This window comes from Crocodylus porosus, unplaced genomic scaffold (assembly GCF_001723895.1).
Source record: "Crocodylus porosus isolate Cpor-Errol unplaced genomic scaffold, CroPor_comp1, whole genome shotgun sequence".
NCBI lineage: Eukaryota > Metazoa > Chordata > Crocodylia > Crocodylidae > Crocodylus > Crocodylus porosus.
Window position 1 is genome coordinate 5,417,293 of NW_017728921.1, and position 21,904 is coordinate 5,439,196.

Consider the following 21,904-nt stretch of genomic DNA (forward strand, 5'->3'; position numbering starts at 1 on the left):
ATTAAGAGACACTAACTACTTACTCTAAGTCGTCTACTTGTGCCAACTCGGCGAACCTCGAGGGCGGCTAAGAGCTACCTCAATCCCGCCCCACAAGCCGCGCGCTCGCACAACTCCGCAAAGCCCGCGGCTCCCCTAAGCGGTGCCGGAGCCGCTAGCCCGGCATTTCGCCACATTTATAACAAATGAACCACCATATACAAGAGAAAGGAAACAGCATCGTGCACCTTAGTCCTATCTGCAAAGTTCAGGTTTGACTGCATTGTTAGTTCAGGGAATGAAAGCAACTTGATTTCCCACTGTGTGGTCTGCCCGTGTCTGTTGTGACACTGCTATATTCTGAAGAGATGTTTGTAACATGGAACCCATCTGTAAACAACAATTAAAAAATAACCATTGATTAGGAAAATGTCTGGCTCAAGCAGTATCTGGCAAGCCTTCCCCACTAACAGTCTGGTTGCTGAGAACTGCAGATGTGCTGGCATTTAAGGTTTAGGCTTTTCAGGACTTGTGTCCTTACAAAATTCAAGATTTTAATGGTTTGCCAGCTTCGTTACTCGTTGATACCAATTGCTAACATTTTATCTCTCTATAAACATCTAAGAAAAGGTTTCCAACAAATGCAAATAGCAGCTAACAGCCTTTATATGCAAGTTCATCTAAGCCATAATCGCGGTAAATGCTTTTATATTGTATTACAACAGGAAATCCAGTCATCCCTTTAGGAGTCTCTCTCTCTCTCTTCTGCTGATGACACTCCATGTTCCAATAGCTTTCCAGGACAGATGGTGACATAGATCCCTTCCAGCTAAAGTAATAGCATTAAATTACTCGTAACAGGGAACCCAGAGAAGCAGATGCACCGTGATTAGCAAGAATTCCAGTTACTTAAAGGCTTCTATTAAAATCAATCTCTTGGCACAGCACCATAAACACAGGACACAATACACGACCTCACAACAACAATTATGGAATGAATAATTCTGATGAATGTCATTTAAATATTGGGCAAACCTGACCCCATTTGCCATTAGTCCTTTGCAACAGAAAAATCAAGGCCCCTACATAAAACATTTCCACTAATAAAGACAGGTTGAGTGGCTAGTTTAAAGATATTCTATCCTCTCCGCAGATTAAAAACTGTATCTCCCTACCAGCTAATGGCAGGGGGTGAATTCTTGCAATCCTTTGCTTAGGCAAGTACGCTCACTGGAGCACAATGAGTCGAGGCTGGCTGAATGCAGCTTTCACATCTGTTTCCAGCGGGTTGCATTTTGCTAACAGGTATGGCAACTGTTGGGCTCAGAAACTCCCAATAGCATGAACAAGTCACAGAATTTGCTGTGTAAACATTTACCAGGGTTTTTTGCAGAACAACAACTGAGGATAAGATAAACTGGTTGCAGTACACCTTTTCTGCCCGGGGGGGATCAGACAGCCTCGCACTGGAAGCAAACCCTTGGGCAGGGAAACTTTCCACTTGGCATTTTTGTGTTGCGTCTCCACCCCCAGGAGGGATGGGCACTACCCCAGCACGGAGACTGTGAGCTGGGTTCTGCTCCCACCTCTGCCACTGACTTGCTGTATGGTATTCAGCAAGTCACAGAGCCTCACTGTACATCTGCTTTCCCAGGCATTAAGCGTACTTGTGCTGGCCTGAAGCCAGACCACAACGGATCCGTGCTACTGGCATGTGACAGGTGGAGTTCTTCTCTACTGCCTTGATTAGGGAAAAATGTCAAATAATGGGCTGAAGTTCACAACCTTTCCATCATCAAGCAGTAGCTTCTTTAGCCTGGAATAGGTCACTGCAGGTGTTACGGTGCAGTGAGATTCCCCACAGTACAGGAGAGGTTGACACACTCTGTTAGGAAAGGCTGACGGCTGTACCTACTCTTGTACCTGTTCTCTCTCATCACTCAGGAAGGGAAGGAGTTGAGCTGAGTGCCATCCAGTGTACCTAGTTGAGCTCATAAGGGAGCAGAGTTCTTGGCAGGACTATGCTGCTCTCCCACCCTGTCCACAAGCTGTTCTCGGGGGCATATGTAGCCGAATGATTAAATAGGATGCCAATTCCAATTTGTCCCAGAAACTACGACACTGGATAAAACTTATTATTCCATTAAGTTAGCAATTTGGGGCTTTTACAGCTTGGCAGAAGTTTTCCTTGGATGTGTCACTACAACCCCCAGCTTCAATGGAAAAAGCAGCATCCTGCAGTTAATCAGTGTGGCATCTGCTACATCTCCTCGTTGCAGGTTGTACTCTAGGTACAGGAGTGCTGTTTTAGCTCAGTGCAACAAGCTCAGGTAATCAGAGCATTAAAAAAGCAGTCACAGCACCATCCTAACTAGGCTGCCTTCTGCTTCCCCGTGCAGTCTGCATAGTTTGCCGCTGCTGTAACCAACCAGCAGGCCAGGCTTGTTCACAGCCCACTCCTGCAGTCCAGAGCTGGGGAGGTAACATGTCACAATACACAGGCAAGAAGAAGAAATCAATGATGTTTCTTTGCTAACACTGCTCAGAAACAAAAGCTTCTCATCTCTCTTCAAAGGCAAAGGAAAGTCAAAGGCGCTCACTGCTCAGGAACGGGCCTATTTGGGTGGGTTTCTGGACTGGCACACATCACTGCTGCACCTGGAAGTTGAGAGAGGTTCAACATAATGATGCCTGGATCATCTCACAGACTGTATCAGCATTTCTCCCGGATGTGTGGCAGGGTGCAAGGACCCATTTATGATTCAGAAAGCCCTTGCCAATGACTACACCTCACTCAGATGGGGCAGAAGCGACATACTCAGGAGTAGCAAAGGTTAGGTAGCTGGGAGTGCTGGCGCTGCTGAAAGACCTTTCCTGGATGGGAGGCTACAGACATTGCCAGAGAGCCTGCAGGAGCAGATCACATCCAACTGCCAGGGAAGGAGGCAGATGGCTTATTCTCTATGCTGCTCCTGGGATCTCTGAGATAGTCTGACTTAGGGACCCCATGCACAGGAATCCCCCTTGAGTTTTTTGTTCCTTTTAAAAGGCCTTCTCAGCAAGGGATGAGCTAAGAGTGCCCAGTATTCATATGGAAGGGAACCTGGGCTCCATTGTGAAATGTCTACTCCAAAAGGACCTCAATAGCAGTAGATCACTGATAACTGTACAACCCAGCAAGCGCCTTTCAGGCTATTATGCTCCAGCCTTGAACAACTTGTTATTCTACAACTCCTGACAGCAATTTTCTGCAGATTCTCATTTCTAGTTACACTGAGGTTGCTGGTGTCCTACAAAGTCCTTCTCCTCAAGGGTCAAAATTGGACCCTTGCCTCCCATCAATAGGGTCAGACATGACAGTCACATCATAGCCACCAGTTTAGACCTGGAGGCAGAAAGAGATCTGCAGCACCCTTATTGCTTTATGACACAGACTTCCTGTGCAACTCCTGATGCCAGGGGCACAATAAAATGTACACTCTATAAAATAAGGCTGTCATATTTTCAGTCCTAAGATATCACAGTACATTCCAGATATTTTATAATGTCACACTTTATCTCCAAGAAATAAGGAGGCATCATCGCTCCGATTTAACAGATGGGGAGCTGAGGCACAGCAGACTAAAACAACTCGACCAAGATGTCGCAGAGAAGCAGTGTTACACACCCTAGGACAAAACACAGATCTTGACTAGCAACCCTTACCACCAAGCCTTGCTTGGCCTTCATCCCTTTGAAGTGAATTTAGTAGTGAACTCAATTTAGCAGTGAACTCTGTGTCATACCAGCTATAGTCTTCTGTGACCACAAAGGAGTCTGGGTCTCTGGCATTGCCTTTAAAAGTGGCTTTTGATATCAAATGGGTTTCCACAAAAACTGTATTTTAGGTCATTCAATTTGCATAAGAGATTTGCTTAATGAGAGTTTCCAGAAGCATGCAGATGATTTGGCAATCTGTGCAGAGTCAGACATACATGTCATACTATTGCATTTTCCACTTCTATTTCAACCTTATTCATAAGACAATATTGATAAGGGCTGCTCCTAAACAAATAAAATCATATTCATTTGCGTTTTGCTTCCGATCCAACACATGCCACATTTGGACTCAAAGTGTAGCTCCAACCCTCCGGTTTATACTGGATCTACTAGTGGAAAAATCCTGGTTTCGTAATGTTTGGCTTCACTTGCTACTTCTAGTGAAGCTATTGTGCTCTAAGGAATTGTAAGAGCAGGGTAAATTGGATGCTGATAATAAATAATGGAGGCATTGTTCAAGTTTGCTAAAATATATTATGAATATAGTCTCATTTACCATTTATAATGGTTTACAGATTACCCCTCAATCATGTCTAAATAAATTAGACAACAAGCTGACATGCTTTTGTTTCACAGTGAAATTTCCTCATGCATCACTGCGGAACATTTATAAGGTTACAGTAGCCTACTTTTTATGGCAGAGAGAGGCTGCATTTTATAGCTTGTGTAAAATTCAAGACAAAGGTTGACACTCCTATAGTCCACAAATTATGAAGACACAGACTGTTCTCCAAGAACAACAGCCAGAAGGATTCATTTGCTCCATAAGGCTCTGCTTCCAGTTTGGTGACTGGTTATTCTGTTTTCACTTTTGCTCAAGAGTCCATCACGATGGCTGCCAGTTTGTTTTTTATCCCATTTGCATAACTGCATGTGTGAACTTAGTGCTGGTAGAAAGAATTAGAGAGATCACTGTTTTGAATGAATTTAGCCACAGAGCAAGTTCAGTACCACTAGGAGAACCAGGAGAGACCTTGTAACACACCACCCTAATGCTGGGAATTTATTCTTCATGGCCAATTCCATGGTTGATACACCTAGGCTACCAGCAAGGGTACCAGTATAGAAAAACAGAATCAAAGAAAAAGCATGCTGAAAGGGACCTCCAGAGCTATCTAGTCCAACCCCCAACCTGAGGTAGGATCATCCCTATCCAAGCCATCCTATACAAATTAACTGTCCAACTTATTTGCAAAAATACACAGTCAGCCCTAACACAACCCCAAGACATAATACCCTAACCTGCCACAAGTCCAGCAAGAGGATCATGGCAGCCAACATCCTGCTACTGCAAAAGTTGTTAAAAAACACTTGAGAGATCCAAGGAAGAGGGCCACAAGATGGTAAGAGCCCAATGTACAGACATTTGTATTAGGTAAACAGCTGTTCACCGGGAACGGGACAGAGACGAAACTCATCTCGCCATCCAGCGCAGTCACAAGGCAGTAACAACAGCCCATCACTAGTGACCTTGGCTAGTTTTAGACAACTCTGAAGTGGTTCTATCATAAGACAAAAATTCTGCTTTATTTACAAGTACAGTTTTGGCAAAGATATTAAAAAAGTTCTCAGATTAAAAAAAAAAAAAATCAGACAGAAAAAATGTGATCTTTGGCCAATTTCAGTCAGGCAGGAAAACATCCTTATAGCCCACAAGAGAACAGAAAGTATTCCTCCCAATGGCTACACTATATGCATCCTACAGCACCCAATCTCCTACTAATTCATCTGTGTCGTGATGTCTTCAGCCAATGGTCATTTTGGTGCTCAGAACAACTTGCTTTCTTCCAAGCACCATCTGCCTCCCCCCGTGTAAGCTCGAGTCAACTGCACTCCAGCCAACTGCCATCTCTTCCAGGCACATGGTACCAACATGATTCATAGATGTTAGGGCCAGAAGGGACCTTGACAGATCATCAAGTCTGACCGCCTGCCTAGGCAGAAAAGAGTGCTGGGGTCAGATGACCCCAGCCAGATGCCTATCCATCCTTCTCTTAAAGACCCCCAAAGCAGGCAAGAACACCACCTCCCTTGGAAGCCCATTCCAAATTTTGGCCACCCTTACATGATGATAGAGGATGCACAAGCAGAGATGCTGACATTTAGCTAGACTGAGACCTGGGTTCGATGCCTCACTTTGCCACCAGCCTGACGTGTATAAACTTTGGGAGAGTCGCTTCACCTCCCTGCTTCTTTACCCACCTTTTCCCCATTGCATCTCTTTAAGCTGTAGGCTTTTTGCAACAAGGATCGATTCTCCCCGTATGTTTGCACAGTACCCAGCACCAAGGGGCCTTGATCTCATTTAGGGCTTCCCGACAGTGCAGTAATCCAAATAATCATGAGTGTCCAGACCTGTATCTAGCACTCCAAATAGGATTTAAAGTGGTCCTTGCAAAGGATTACCACTGACATCCCTGATTTATAATCAACTGTGACTGATGCATCCTATGACATTGTCTTTTCCTTCCTGCTACGCCCACTGCCACGGAGTCCCTAAATCACTGAAGAATGTTATACCTAGGTCCTTTTTATTCCATATCCTTTTTATGGTTTTGCAGTGTTATACTCTATAGCAGAGACAGGTCACACACATTGATAACACTGCCGAATACTAAACCAGATAAAGGAAGTAAGTATTCTGGGTTCAAATTAAATCTCCTCTCTCTCCTCCCTTTATAGCTTAAAAATTGCCTCTTCTCTCATCCTTGATAGGTGTTCAATATCTTTTTGTTTTGTTTTGTTTTGTTTTATAACTGTTGCTTAGGAAGCCAGGACAAGTAATAAGCAGAGCAGTCTGCCAGCCTCACTCATGCTTCTGGATCTATGGTGACCATGCCACTTATAAATGCCAGCATCCAGGCACCACAAATAAGTGGAATGACGACAGATGCAAAAGTTTCAGCCATAGTCTCTGGGAGCCATAATTAAATGGAACCTAAAAACAGAACCCTGCTGATACAGTTATTGGAAAAATACCTGAAGATCCTGCAACTAATGCACAGTTTATTTTTAATACATTTCTCCAGTGCAAAATTTTTGGTCTACAGACAATATGTACTGAGGTTGTGTGCGTGCAAAAGGGTGTATCCATTTCATCCTCAGCTGCCTTTTGCTGTGGTATGAGTCAGCCCTGTGTTTTGTTAACTACTTCTTTTCGATCATTCAAGCTGACATCTAATTCATTATGAGCAATCTGCTTTCACCACTGGCAACCTTCTGTCTGCTGAAAACAGATATCTATTAGACCAGGTATCCTTCATAGCTGACATTTACTTGGTGTACCACAGGTGCCCCTAAAATCATGGTTTTAACTAGGGAAACAAAATGTCATTTTGCCCTTAAAAATACTGAAAAAATCATTTAAACAAAATATATCTTAAACCAGGTTTTTAGAACAAGGCATCCAGTGTGCCATCAAGGACCTGGAGTACTCAATTAAAATGTAAGCATCCTAATTAGGCTAATATTGGAGGAAAAATCTGAGAGTCAAAAGGGGAAGGAATGGGAGAGAGACTAGCTCTTGCATGCTTATTTGAGACAAGGAGACGGCTTTTCACTGGTACAGACAAGGTTCAGCTCTCAGTGAAAGCAGACGTCTTTGGAAACAACCAAAATCGAAGCCAATGTCATCAATTTATCTGCAAATAATGTGTTTGCTTGGCAAGTTTGAAATATACTCCATGTGCAATCCAATTCACCTGTATTGCTGTAAAGTCACTGCACCGATCAAATTAAATGGTACTTAATAATTGCCACTATTAACTGAGGAGCTTTTCTGCAGCACTTATCATCATAGTATTTGAGTCCGTTACACACATTCTCAAACTTAGGCTCGGTGCAGGAGGGTTGCATGGGAAACATCATTCTGCCATTTTACCAAACGAGGATAGTGCAGCACAGAAAACAGAAGTGACCTGAATGCTGGAAATCTGTGACAGAGCTGGGATTAGAACCCAAGTCTTCCAGATGCAATTTCCGTGCCTTGGCCACTGGGTCAACCCATCTCTGTGGAAGTTTACATAGGATGTGCAGGGAAGGATCTCAGACTAGTTCCATTGATGTCTAGGTACAGACCCTGCAACGAGGTAGGTACCTCCCTCATTATTCCCATTTTATAAGAATGCAAGTAGGCCGCTTAATGGTCAACTGGCAAGTCTTGGAGCAAGAGTAGCACCATGGAGTCCCATCTCCCCACAGCCCTCCCCATCTCCCTTAGGCGCAAGTCACACCTCAGAGGGGTTTATCAGTACTTCTGAGCTTTCTCTCCTACCAGCATACTGCCAGTGATCTCTGTACTGTGCAAGACCAGTCAAATTCCATGCCACATCCAGGTCACAATACAGCTGGAGGCCAGCTACCCCTCTCTTCCCTGCCCTTTGCATTTGATTTTTCCTTGCCAGATATGTTTTCCATTCCCTTCAGTAATCACACCCCCTTCTCCTCCTATGGCTTATAGATGCCATAAGGCCATGCTGGCACCTATACAGTGTGCATCATGTTATAGATACAGGCAACTTTTAGCTGCAACATCTGTTTCCATGGCAATGGGACCGCATCAGCAATCCGATGGGTTTAGTTGAGGCCATCTTCAGTCGGGCTGCACACAAGTCATTTTTGTTAATAGCAAACTAAATGATGTCACCAGTAACCATGGTGCCCACAGCTGAGACCTATGCGTGCCCTTTGTACTGTAATATGCATCCTTCATGCATGATGCAAAACTACTTTAATACAATTAGTGCTGTTAAAAATATACATTTAGGGACAACATTAATACATATTCGGCAAAGGAAGGTGACTGCATAACACAGAAGATCAGAACATGAAGCTTATCAAGTATATTTGGACTTCCACCTGCATCGCAATGTACAGTTTGCAGAAGTCTGAAAACATTCCCTTGCTAAGGACAAAAATAAGTTGTTCGCTCATTAGTGGCTTATTTAGTAAAGGCAAAAAGACAGCCGTGTTAAAAATCCTACCTTTCGAGTGCTGATCACTTTCTGCACAGCACATAGTAACTGTTTGTATCTGGACACCTCCCACCCCAGATTATCAATGCTCACCCAGATGCCTTACTATAAAGCTTGTCCAATCTTTCCTGCTCTCCAGTCAAAGTGATGAAGGAGTCTGAGGATGCCCAGGAAGAGATGGCTGTAAGGTAATGAATGGAGTTCAAAATATACAGAGAAATAGGGCAAACCTGGCAATAAAATCACCAGAAGACACTGCTATTTTTCAGGCTGCTGTAGCAGATGGTCATACAGACACAGCACTATTAATATGAAGACAGTCACAAGGACCAAGATGTTATCAGTTATTAGGACAGAGACCGTGAGCACAGACTTCTCTGCCTAGGTATAAATTGAAACACAGTCAGCCCATCGGCTCAGCTGGACACAAGGTTGGAAGGGACCTTGGGATTTCTTCCCGGCAGTTCAGGAATTGGAAGACAGGACTCGCCCTCAAAGACATGCCAGTACAGTGCAGATGACTAGGTTAGTGCTGGCTGTACAGCAAACAGGGAAATCAAGCATATTTAACAAGGAGCTTTTGGCAACTCAAAGAGGCTGGACAGATACAGTCTTTACAAGCAGAAGGGGTTTGCAGAAGTTAGATATCTCCTAGCTCTGGATACAGTTATGCAGCAACGTCATCCTTGGCAGTACTGTGCAACCTTTTACTAAGCTACACAACAGCCCACGGAAAGCTTGATCTGTTTATTCCCTTTGCAGAAAGGAAAACAGGCATGGAAATAAACCTAACAAGGGCCTTTCTTGAAGATCATCCACTGAGACCCTGGCAGAGTTAGGATTGAAACTCAGCAGCTGTTGGCTCCTGTATCCCAAACACAAAAATTACACTGCCTTTAAGCAACTATTAAACACACAGGAAAAATCATCCCTGAAATTTTCCTTCTGAATGAAGAGGGAAGAATGCAGAGCCTGGAATCTGCTTGTGGTTTCTGGTGTGCTGTACTTCTGGTTAGAGCACACAGAAAAGTTATACTGTGCTAACGATGGAGGAGCTCCACTGATAGCCTGCTTCTTTATGGGGGCCTATGGGTGTCCCTCGTCTCAGGACCTGTGTATCAGAGTGCATCTGGCTAAGTCCAGGTGAACAGTAGTTCATTATACCCATGCACTTGTAACCACAATGGTGATGGAAGAAAGAAAGCCCTATGATCCTTCATGACTTGTCACAGCTGTTACAATTAAGGAATGACTATAATTCAGAAGATGAGGCAGGACTGATTTTTATTACCCGGTTTATTTCCTGCTCCTTTTTATCACCAGGTGACGGCTATGAGGAGCCATCTCAGTGGCTAATCCAAAAAATGTAGCTCCCTAATAATGTTTAAGATGCTAAAGGAGATGTACCCAGGATTAGCTGGGAAATGCTGAAGGGCGAGAGAAACAAGGATGCAAGGAAGGATTTGAACAAGCAGGATACTGAAACCTTGCATTACTTCTGGCTGTGCCCTAGGATGCAGCTTCAGTAGTTCAACGTCCTTCTCTCTAGACCTTATTGAACATCTAAGTCTATTAAAGCACTGCTGGAATTGACTGTCCCCTCCTGCTATGACACGGGAGAGGTCACTGGTGATTTACTGTTCCATGCTGAATGGTGGTGCAGAGGGGAATAATGCACAGAGGTTAACTGGAGCCAGAAACACAGAATACTGGAGCCAGGACAAACTCTCTGTTCATGGCTTAGAGAAAACAAACAACCCAATGACAAATAAAATTGTGGTTTTGGACGCTCCCTCCGAGAGCAGATTCAAGAAGCTGTACTGGCCAAGAGCCCCAACCAGATAAGTCAAGATACAGTTCGGACTGTTCTCAAGTGCCATGCTAGCAGAACTCATAAAAATATCCTGCCTTGCATCACTCGGCCACGGGACCCTTCTCTCTTTGTTTTCAGCAGGAAATCTGATGAGCATCATAAAAGGATACTCAAGATAGCAGGAGCAGAACAATGCTGATGGCACACAAACACATGGCCTCTGAAGATGAGGCTGGAATTGTAGAAACTATTGCAGCACAAAGCAGAGATGAATACCACTTCATTATCTCTGGCTTCATTACTCTTTGGTACCTTTGCCACAAACATAGATGCATTCTAAAAAAAGGAGTTAGCTTGTCAGCTGCAGGCCTTCACAAGACACAGCACAGAGATACAGGCAAGACTGATCTGTACAAACACTGTATGTACCGCTGGATTTAGAATTGGGCCTGGACTGTGCAGTTGTTGGTACAAACCATGATATGTGTGGAGGGCAATCAATTGTGCAAGCCTATAAATAATTTACGACATTAAGAACTATTCCCATTGCCATTCATTAATCATTCTGCCTTACAAAGCCACCCAGCCATACTTTTGATGGACCAGTGCTACATGCCCCAAAAAGCATCAGTTTCTTTGGAAGATAACTCTCACCTGATTCCTTTTGAGATCTTTGAAAAATATCTGAACATTTTTAACTCGGAATTGATGATGTTACCTGTATTCACACCCTGCTTTTTCTTCTTTAAAAATGTTTGCATTAAATATTCCCCAAAGTTGCCATCCCTAGCAGTTACCATCACCATGTTACAGATGGAGAAACTGAGACAGACAGGGGAAGCAAGCTGCTCCAGGTCATACATGAGCTCAGAGATGGGACTGGGACACTGGGTTTCTGGATCCCAGTGTGACACTCAGAACAGATCCTGCTATTCTGCAAACCAAAACACACCCACAACCCACCAGCAATCGTATTCTGAATTTCAGAAAATATGGGTTGCCTCTCTGCAAAGACCAGATCACCCTACTATTTAAACTGTACATAGTATTGCCAATCATAAGCATTCAGGAATCACAAGCCTCTCACCAACATACAACAGAACTGGGGAGAGTTTAAAAGAGATTTTGCATTTGCATTACTTGCTTTCAGGTTTTGAGCCTTGAGGACGTCACCGGAATGTGTGTTTTGCCCACACTTGAAAGGCAATTTGTTTTTCTGTATATGAAATGGATTCTCACAAAGCAGGCCTCCAAGAACAGCATTTCTAAAGGCACAAACTACTGTGAGACTCATCATAACCACTGCAAGAGTTGCTGAGCCTCCATCCTGAATTCAAACTCCTCCTTGTGCCGTCATCTGCCTCTACCTCCTTTCTAACGTAGTGTCCTGCCCTCAGAAGTCTCATCAGTAAAGAGAACTGCTATAGGAGCCACCCTAACATTCACCATTTAAGGACCCAAGCTGGCATTGCTATTATGCCTCCCAATGAGACTATGTGTGTATGTGCACGCGCGCACACACACACACTCACTCCCCTATATATAGCATTACAGTGTTCATGTGTGTATAGTATTATAGTGTTACAGAGGTGTGTATCTATATGCATATATATATATACACACACACACACACACACACTTTTGTAATGCTATATACTTCTGTAATGCTGTTCAAACACTAAAATACATGCCAACTGGTCATCAATTCATCCAGTTTTATTGCAAACCTTGTGACATTTGGTGCCTTCCTCCAGTTCTTCAAGCTAAGGGCTTTCATATTTTAAAAAGTATATGTTTAGTCCCTTAGGGCTGGATAAGAGAAGAGCTTGAAAACGTGACATGCATGTACTATAATAGCTTGAAAATCAGTAGACTTCTCACTTAATTTTTTTAACTACTTGGGTAGGCAAGGCTGTACAAGTAATTGATTGATAAGGTCAACTTAGTTAGGAGACGAGTGTTTTGCTCCTCGAAGAAAACCTGTACGTCTTCTCAGCATTGTACAAAAATCCTGAGGTGGCACATGTTCTCAAAGTGTTAATATATAAATGGTCAACTCTCTGAATGGCCAACTATGCACAAGAAACTCCACCGCCAACATCTCAAGTGGTGGTCAAAATAAGAAAAAAATTCCAGAAGCAAGAATTGGGTTTTTTTCATGTCAGGTCTAATCTTGGGCATTTTAATCTGCATCATGCCAGACAGACACTGAAGGAAAACCCCACGCTTGGTTGGCACAGGAAGCTAGACAAAGAATGCAACTAGAAAAGGTTCTGGTCAAGAAGATCAATCCTGATTGACTGATTTGCAGCAGAGGGAAAGCATGGGGTAGGAATGGCAACTTGAAGCTCCTTAAAAATGTAGCACTGTTGAACAATGCCAGGCTGATGACAGGAAACAGATCTCCCACAAGGTACTCTCGGTTTTCACCCATGCTGCCTCCTGCCAGCAAGTCCGCCCTGTTCTGCATCATCCAACCTGAACAAGTGAATGGGGAAAAGACGACACCCATTAGTCAGTCCTTGAAAGGCTGCCAGCAGTAATGGGCCTGACTAGTACCAAATGCAATGGTAGTTTTAAAAATGCAAATCCCTTTCCTTGGCAATCAGGAGCAGGTAAGCAATACCAGAGAGCTCAGATATGAAGACAAAAGGCTGAAGTTTGTGTAACTTTGCTTTGCTTTCCAGAACCAGCTGCAGCTTTCACAGCTGTCAACTTTTAAACAGAGATTGCCAGCACCAACAGTAATGATGGCTTTCCTTAGAATGACCCCAAATGAAGCAGTGTGAACTAGCAGGTTCCACCTGGGGCTAAAAACTTGAGCACCGAGGCCATCTTCAACACCAATTCTGAGAGACTTCGAACAAGTCATTTGTTTTTCTGGAATGCAGAATCCCTATCTGCAGAGGAGGGAGAAATAATCTCTACTCAGCTGTCTCCCAGTGATGTGCTGTTACCAGTAATTCCTTCCCAGCGTACCAAAAAATGTGGAAGATGAAAACATTATTAACTGGCAATAGAAAAACACTTCTGCCCATGCCAAGCAAGCTCTGGCATCCACCCAATGCTCCCAAGGAGAATTAAAGAACAAAATGGATTTTCATCAGGGAAGGTGCTGCACTATTACCAGTTATCAGAAATGGCATATACCTTGCAGTGGCCATTATCTAAACCTAACAGGAAAAAAAAAAACACAACACTCTGTCATGTTATAAAGCAATGGCTTGAATACTAAGGGTTAAAATCACTTTTGCTTTGTCTCAGGTAAACTAATAACCTCATCAGGAAGCAGGTTCTAGTTCAGATAAAGTCTGCTATTTCCACATAGACACTTCCGCAAAACTTTGTCCCATTCTCAGCTGAGCTTCCTGGCAAAGGTACCAACTATTCTGACATACTTCAGGAGGTATTGATTCTGTAGGACTCCACATTAGGCCCAAGAAGTAATATGGCAGTGCAAAGTATCATGCTTATTAGTTTATGGAGTTGCTATTGCACCTTAAAATACCTTCCTTCTTCAAAAAGTAACCATCAGGATCCAGACAACTTCTTCAACCCACAGCCTTCTGAAGAAAATCATCACAGGCACCCACAGGAAGCTGCTAACCGAGATATTTATAATGCACAACAAAAAGTTATGCATGTGGATTTAAAAATAAAATTTAATAGATGGAATTCTCTCCTTTCATCTGAGGGTCACAAAGGTGATAAGCTCACCTTTATAGGTGTATATAGAAAGTACACTAATGCAAGACCCGGTGATGACTGACCTTTATCAGACCACATGGACTGACCATTACCTAACAGTGTGATGGTCTTTATGGTGAGTAGGGTCAAGTCACAGAAGAACGCACACTTTACTGAAAGAAAATAAGTACTGGGGTGGAAGAAGACACACTGGCAACACTGCCATCCTGACTCTCACCACCACACACAACTTTCCTGCTGTGTTTTTAGCAAACCCAAGACAGGGCTAGACAAGAAAGACAGTATCAGAACCAGTGGGCAGGGTCTGCAACACTGAGGAGTAAAAAACAGAACAGTCCTAGTCCTCAACCCCAATTTATTTTTTGCATGCTTTGAAGGCCTTATAAACACAAGTATTGGGGGTTATTTTGTGGTGAAACTTCAAAGGAGATTTGCTAGGTGTTTTTCCCATGCTTTCCTCCCAGGTAAGTATTCCAAAATGAATGCTTCTCCATGCAGAGAGGAAGCCTCCATTAGCAATTGGTGGCAAGAGCTATTCCTCGGGGATAAGTATTCTAATTTGATACCTTCTGCACTTTGTCCTTTGAAGCATTCCCCTCTGCCAGGGAAGAATCACAGTTTTCCCACATCAGACTGCAATTCGCACTGTTTGTAGTGATAACTTAGGCAACACTATTAGTCCTTGATGATTAAGAGCAAACTCCACAAAGAGCACCTGTACACACACATAGCATCCCCACTGGTGAGCAGAGAAGAGAAACGTCAGTTGCAGACAAAAAAAGTGCCCAATTCCCACTCTCCCCCCCAGCATACAACAATCTTGTTGCCAGTTGGTTCTCCATCCAGTCTTTTATAATGAACAACATTGGTACTATTTCCACCTCCATTCCGAGACAGACAATATTGCTGATGGGTCAAATCAAAACGGTCTGTGGAATGAGCATGCCTATTACACCTATTAAAGACATATTGTCTAGAAAAAAGGGTCTGAAAGTGATTTCAATTGGAAGAGTATTGCAGTACATCCACAGCTCCCTTTATTCCAGTACATAAATCAGGGCATTGGAGAAGTTACAGGTTAGGAGTCTAAACACACAAAATTACTGGGGCGTTTTAATTTGGATAGCAAATGAGAGAGAAAAAGGATGGCCGGGACAATGACACTGAGTGTCGATGACAAAGTATCATTGCCTTAACCGTCCTATTACAAATGCAGCTAGGCTTCCTGATCTGAATGTGTTCACAAGCATTTTGCTAGCAGTTCCCCATGGAAATACTGATACTGATAGAGTCTTAAAACTAATAGAGAAAAACCATTCGGTTCAGATTTGCTAGTCTGCAAGCAAGCCAAGGGTACATTAAGCCCATTACTATAATGTAAAATTAACTTATTTATGGAAGAATATAAGTACTCCTTAAAGTGAAGAAACTGCTGTCTGCAGAAATTCTCTCTGGAGGCAACAGAAGTGATATTAAGGGGGGGAAAATGACAAACCTCTATGAAGCTGCCAATTAATTCACCTCAGTTCCTGGAACTTCACACAGCAGTGTCACTAAAGAGCACAGGGAGATGTGGGATGATTTATCGTTGCCTTGTACACCCGGCGATGCAAGGTGAGCTAGGAACTAACACCAAGGTCTCCTCCTATGTTTTTTCATTGCTCCTGCTCAGTGTATATGACCTGCAGTCATAAGAGATTTTTGCTATTTGTTAGGGTTTGAGCCTGCCCACGTTAAACCGAAAGGGGAATTTTTGTCATGAATTCCAACAGAAGCAAAAGCAGCTTTGGTGCCATGCAAAGGTTGATCGTTACAGGGAGAAGGAAGAAGAACAAGGAACAACATTCCTCTATAAAAATAGAAGTACCAGTGCTTGGAGCTGATCCTGCAATCCTTCACTCACATGCCTCTGCTCACACAACTGCTTCAACTGGTCTCCCGAGACAGAAGTTTCTAAACCATTTAAGTAACCTGGGAGCTTAAGTCTCATGGGATTTAGGTACTTTTGAAAAGTCTACCTATTTCTTCAGTGGGGCTATATGTGAGCAAGGATTTGCAGGATTTTAAGGGAACTATTTAGTAATTGCTTAACTTCAAACTCAGGATTAATCCAAGCTCTGTCCAACAAACGTTCATGGGCTTGGTTTTTAATTACATGTCTAAGTTTCATTAAAGCCAACAAGACTTTGCTGACCCGATGCCAAGGATGTCCTAAAAAGTAACACACTCTTCATGAACAAAATCTCTTACAAGCAACATATTTCTTTTTTTGCAGTACAGGAGAGCTATTCACACTCTTAAGACACCAGTGCAGCATTTAACCTGTATGCTACAAAGTAGATCAATCTAAAAACAGGGCCTTTTACATAAAGCCTTTTACTTACACTTTAATAAAGGGAAGAATAGCTCCCTCTCACCGACTGCTGCTCAATATCCTGCTGGAATATGAGAAAGTCTTTCTCTAAATCATTTTTGCTGAAAAATGGATTTAACATTGCTATTATACACAGAAACCTCAGTCTGCTGCTCCCTCTGGAATATGCTCACCAATGAGATGTTACAACTCATTTCTCCTCTGGGTTCAACAAAGTCCAAAAGAAAAAAATTGAAGTGATTTCTCAGGCTCAAAAAAGGGAGCTCAAAAAGCAGTGTTCTTCTTTGCTCCTTCTGAGTTAGCATGCCCTGATTTCTCTCTCAAAAGCTAAAGCCTGTTCTTTCACATCAGAACGAGGAAGGGACAGTTAACACAATCGGTACCTTCAAAGCAGAGATGGAACGGACACTTGGAGAACAGTATTAAAAAAACAGAATATAACCTTATAATTTTATCCCAAGAGTGTCTCAACCCTTTGAGCCAAAGTGGTGTTCAACTAAAAGCACTCGATGTTCCTTGTGTTAGACGGTGTCCTGGACTACTCATGCACACACCACAGCACGTGGAAATAAGGACCCTCTAAGGGTCAAGGCATGCCATGCAGGCACAACCTAGTCCTTAGACATTAAGGGGTAGAAGAGAGAGCTACCTGGACCTTGGGCACAGAGGTACACAGGAACCAAATGCTCCCTTACTTCCCCGCTGGAGCGGGTAGACAGGAACGGGTCAAAGACACAGCTGAAGGCATCTTCCAACACAGCAGCCAATACCAGTCTTGAACTAGTGCAGTTTGCTGAAGATGCGGTATGGCAGGAAATTTTGATAAGTGAAGCCGGGGATGGGCTGCGACTCAGAAGGGAGAGAAGTCTCGGCCACATCAGTATTCTCCTGGGTTGATGCAACTGGCACCTCTTGCTCAAGGCATGCCATGCAGGCACAACCTAGTCCTTAGACATTAAGCACCGCTTGACAAATGGTTATGGTCAATGAGTCACATGCCTGTTACCAATCTGATAAAAGCGGCATGTGTGCTTCCTGAAGTAACACCAGCAGACTTCCGCTGTCCCCCGCAGTCACCAACATGAACATCTGGCAGCAAACTTACTGTTAGCCACTGCTCTGCCTCCATCTAAGAGCAGGTGGAAACTCTCCCACTAATGAGACTGTTCTTTGACAGGCTCTAGCTACAGGATCCTGCTGGTAATTTTGCATAACTAATATGTTTCCCCGCTCAGCAGGGTTGTTCGTTATTTTATTTAAAAACATGCAATCCATGTAGGGAAAAATTATGCTAAAAATCGCTGACATTTTTGTGAAGTCATTTTAGATTCAACAGAAGCACCCCAGAAATTAAGCTTTGGTAGAATTTTTTTTTTATTACCTTATTCTAATAACAAAGGTTTGGGGGTTTTTTAATTGCATCAATTTGTATGCCAATTAAATTCCTGTGCACAGCTTTGGTAATCAGGTGTAAGAATGCATTAATATTTTAAAAGGGACGCTGTCAAAAATAAAGTCACAATATAATAAAAATAATGTCTCATGATTCTTACTTTTACCTGACATGCTGGTCATTTTAGATCCAAATTTGCAAAACTCTCAGACACATACCTCACTGTAATCGATAATTCCACTGACGCCAATGGAATTCCACTGTGCGCCCAATGTCCAGCACATATTATGCTGTTCCCCAAGACCTTTCTGTATTTCCTTCAGTGTGTAGGACAAGGAAATTAGACTGGTTAATTTTACTATGTTTATATTGAATGTCACTTTTAGGATTTTGCTCATCGGATTGGAATTTGGATTTCCAAAACTGGCAAGGAACAGGCATGGAAGACTGAAATTACAAAAACAATCTCATCACTGAGATCACTTTAACCAAACACACTATTTCTTTGCTTACACACAAACATTAAGCGGATGTTGTCAGCTTAGTTTAGTCACGAAATTTACCAAATTGACTGTAAATGTGTTTTCATAACTTTGTGGAACAGTGGTATTCAATCACCAGCTCGCAAAGCCGTTCCATCTGCACTGTGGTGCTCCCCACAGGCCCAAAAATCTGGTGGCAGGAGAGTGGTGGCACTGTTAATGATTCTCACAGCCACAGCAATTAATACGGCCATTACTCCCCTGCCACTAAATTTCTGGACCAGTGAGGAGCCCCATGATCTGGATGACATGGCCCCCCCATGCCAGATCGCACCGGCATACCATATGGATTTAGCACATGGGATCACACTGACATGTCAGACTGCGCTGGATCTGGCCTGCAAACCAAACCCATGCACAGGATCTGGCCCGTGGAGCAGGAGAGGGTGCACATCACTGGTTTAAAAAGTCACACATTGAGTGATTTTTGTAGCTCCAGAATGTATCCCATTTTTTCAAAGGTTAAGGCCCAGTGTTTCCCTCTACAGGAAACAACCACCCAAAGGAATAAAACCTCCCAAGTTCATAATAGGAAAAAAGGCAATTTTGCCAGTCTAAGAACCTCCAGCTGTTAACCTGTAAGAAAATGGTCTAATAAGTTTGAATTCAAAATTTTATTTTAATTTTTTTTCCTAAAATCAGGAGGACACCCCAGCTTTAAGGTTATGATGTTCTTCATCAACACATCTCCTTTCCACAGAGCCCAAAATTCCACTTTCATGAATTGGTCTACACCCACCCATGTTTAACTGAATCATTACTAACCTGTATCATGTACAGCTGGGCAATCCGATATTCTTCCACACTCATAGGAAGAGGAATACGATATTCCTTTATAAGCATCTTGAATACCGCGTCTTTCTGTTTGTTCAGAAAAGTAACCCAGAAACACCTAGTAGAGGCTCCTTAAATAACAGTAGGTGAATACATCGAGGACTCCTGAAATAGAGAGAGAGAACCATGCATTTACTACATGTATTTATTTTACTAGAGACCATTACATGAGAAGAAATGCAAAGCCCATCAGTTTTACTATGAAATGGGCATCAAGCTGCGCATAATCTTTGAGAAGAATTTTGATTTGCTTTGGGGGGTACAGTCAATGCTGTAACTCTAGTAACTTCTGTCATCGTATCATAGCAGATCTCTGCACGTAACAGTATTTCCATGGCTGAGATGAGACAAAAGCTGAAAATGAAAAAACAAAGCTTCTGCTGCAGGCGGGACAATAATATACCCCTCCAATGTCAGCAATGTAGAGATGCAGACACTGAAACAGGTCAGATCTTATCCTTTCACCTCTGATCTACATCGAACAAAAGGCTAACTCAAGAGACTTCCTCACCCTTAGTAACACCAGGATGGAGAATTTAAATTAGAGCCCAACAAATGGCATCTGTAAAAATGTGCTTTACTTCCCACTGTTATTCTTAACAACTGTCTTAACATGGCCTGTGCTTCTTGCTCCTCTGAAGCATCTGGGCAAAATCCTCATTGAAATCAATGGCAGAACTCATTTTATACATCCGCAGCATAAGATCACAGCACAAGACCAGATTTCAAGACAGATCTGAACCCCCCTCCCCAACCCCTACCCCCAATACACACCTTCTGCGCAACTTAACAAGAAAATAGGATTCATTAACACGGAGGCCTAAGAGAGAGTCTCCAAGAGGACAATGCAGGCTGGGAGTGGTAGCAGGGCAGCAATACAAAAAAAATAGAGATGAATGGGGAGGAAGGGAAAGCTGAGAACGCTACATCGCGACTGCGAGGTGCTCTCCGGTAGCCAGCTGGGTGAATCTGTCTAGTCCCATAGGCAGATTATAACCAGTCTCATCCAAGGTAACACCAACCTTAGCAGCATCACAGGGGGTAATCCTGTCACTAGAATAACACTGGGTTTCCTTTGTTGGTTTTTTTAAAAACAGTTCCTTGGTACATAAAACACCTGCTCCCAAATACAATTTGAAAATTTAAAAAAAAAAAAAAATCACTCTGTGCTCCTAAGGAGGCAGAAATAAGGTTACACAAGGGAACATAAATCTGGAGTTCCTGGCTGTTTGACTGTGCTAACTAAATAATATTATTTTAACTCATTTTTGTATGTAGCTGCACATATAGACACATACATATAAATAAATAAATATGTCAAAACATTTCTCACCAAGTAGTAGAGGGAAAAATATGTAACCCTCATTCATTGGCCTACAACATGCTTACAGAAGAAACACATTGTAGTTATGTCAAAAGAGATAAAACACCCATCTGTAATATGTGCTCTGGTTTCTCATTTTAAAATCAGTTGGATACTAGTTTGCAATATTTATTAGGCATATGTAGAAAGTTAGAACAAGATGTCCTGATATTAGAAAAACAAAATTTTTTCCTCTCTCCCCCCCTACATTTAAACAAAATACAGGAAACATAAGAAAACTTATCTTCCTATGCAAAACGAGCAAAAAATATCAAATCATTCAGATTGAAAGGATGTTAAAGAAAACAACAAGAAAGAACAAATGTAAAGTCTCCAAAAGACAACACAATGTAAGTCTCCTCTAACAGGCGGCAGTGACTGACAAAAATCCTGTGTTCAAAGGCAGCTTTTAGAAAAGCAAGTGTGCAGAATACAGAAAATAAAGGGCAGACCAATTTCATGGTCAATACACACAAAAACATATTGCACAAAACATTTTTTTTTTAACTAACATTTTTAGCAAGATTTGGTCAGTGTATTGTAATAACTGCAAGAAGGGCGCATGTGCATGCGTTCAGCATCCTGACGCATCATAATGCATGGATGCCCTCCATGCTGAACAGTGGCTCTCAAAACGATCTATTCTTGCTAAGTGTGCTGGAGTTGCTCAATACTATAAAAGCACAGCTAATTACACTGCAAGAGCCACTAGTTTAATGCAGATAATACATTAAATGCTAACATTTATTTTGGCAACAGCAAATCCACAAAACCACCTGATCTAATGGATTAAACAAAGGACTGGGAGCCAAGGCGCACTGAATTTACTGTTCCACCTGTCACTGATACGCTTTCCTAGTATTCTGCATTCACACAAACATTTCCTGAAACTGTAGGCGGCTTAGAGAGATTAAGCAACATGCCCTAAGTCATTTAGTAAATCACTGTCAAAAGCAGGATTGGAACTCAGGCCTCCTGGCTCCTTGTCTTGTGTTGAAGTCACTAAGCCATATTGTTTCCTTAGTGTGTCGCCACCTATGTCATTCACAAGGCCAGTTAGTCCCAAACCTGCACACAGTGACTGATGTTCCTTTATATGGATATAA

The 21,904-nt window shown here is 42.6% G+C and overlaps 1 protein-coding gene across 8 annotated transcripts in view; it reads right to left on the minus strand.

Moving 5' to 3' along the window:
- PITPNM2 (phosphatidylinositol transfer protein membrane associated 2) overlaps positions 1–21,904 on the minus strand; it is a 174,993-nt gene that overhangs the window by 67,712 nt on the left and 85,377 nt on the right. For 7 of the 8 annotated variants that reach the window (XM_019538864.1, XM_019538869.1, XM_019538868.1 and 4 more), the window contains exon 3: positions 19,367–19,540. In XM_019538864.1, coding sequence (XP_019394409.1) covers positions 19,367–19,444 — 78 coding nt within the window. In that variant the 5' untranslated portion in view covers positions 19,445–19,540. Of the gene's footprint in view, positions 1–19,362; positions 19,541–21,904 lie in introns of those variants that run through there. The other variant, XM_019538865.1, reaches the window with a different exon arrangement.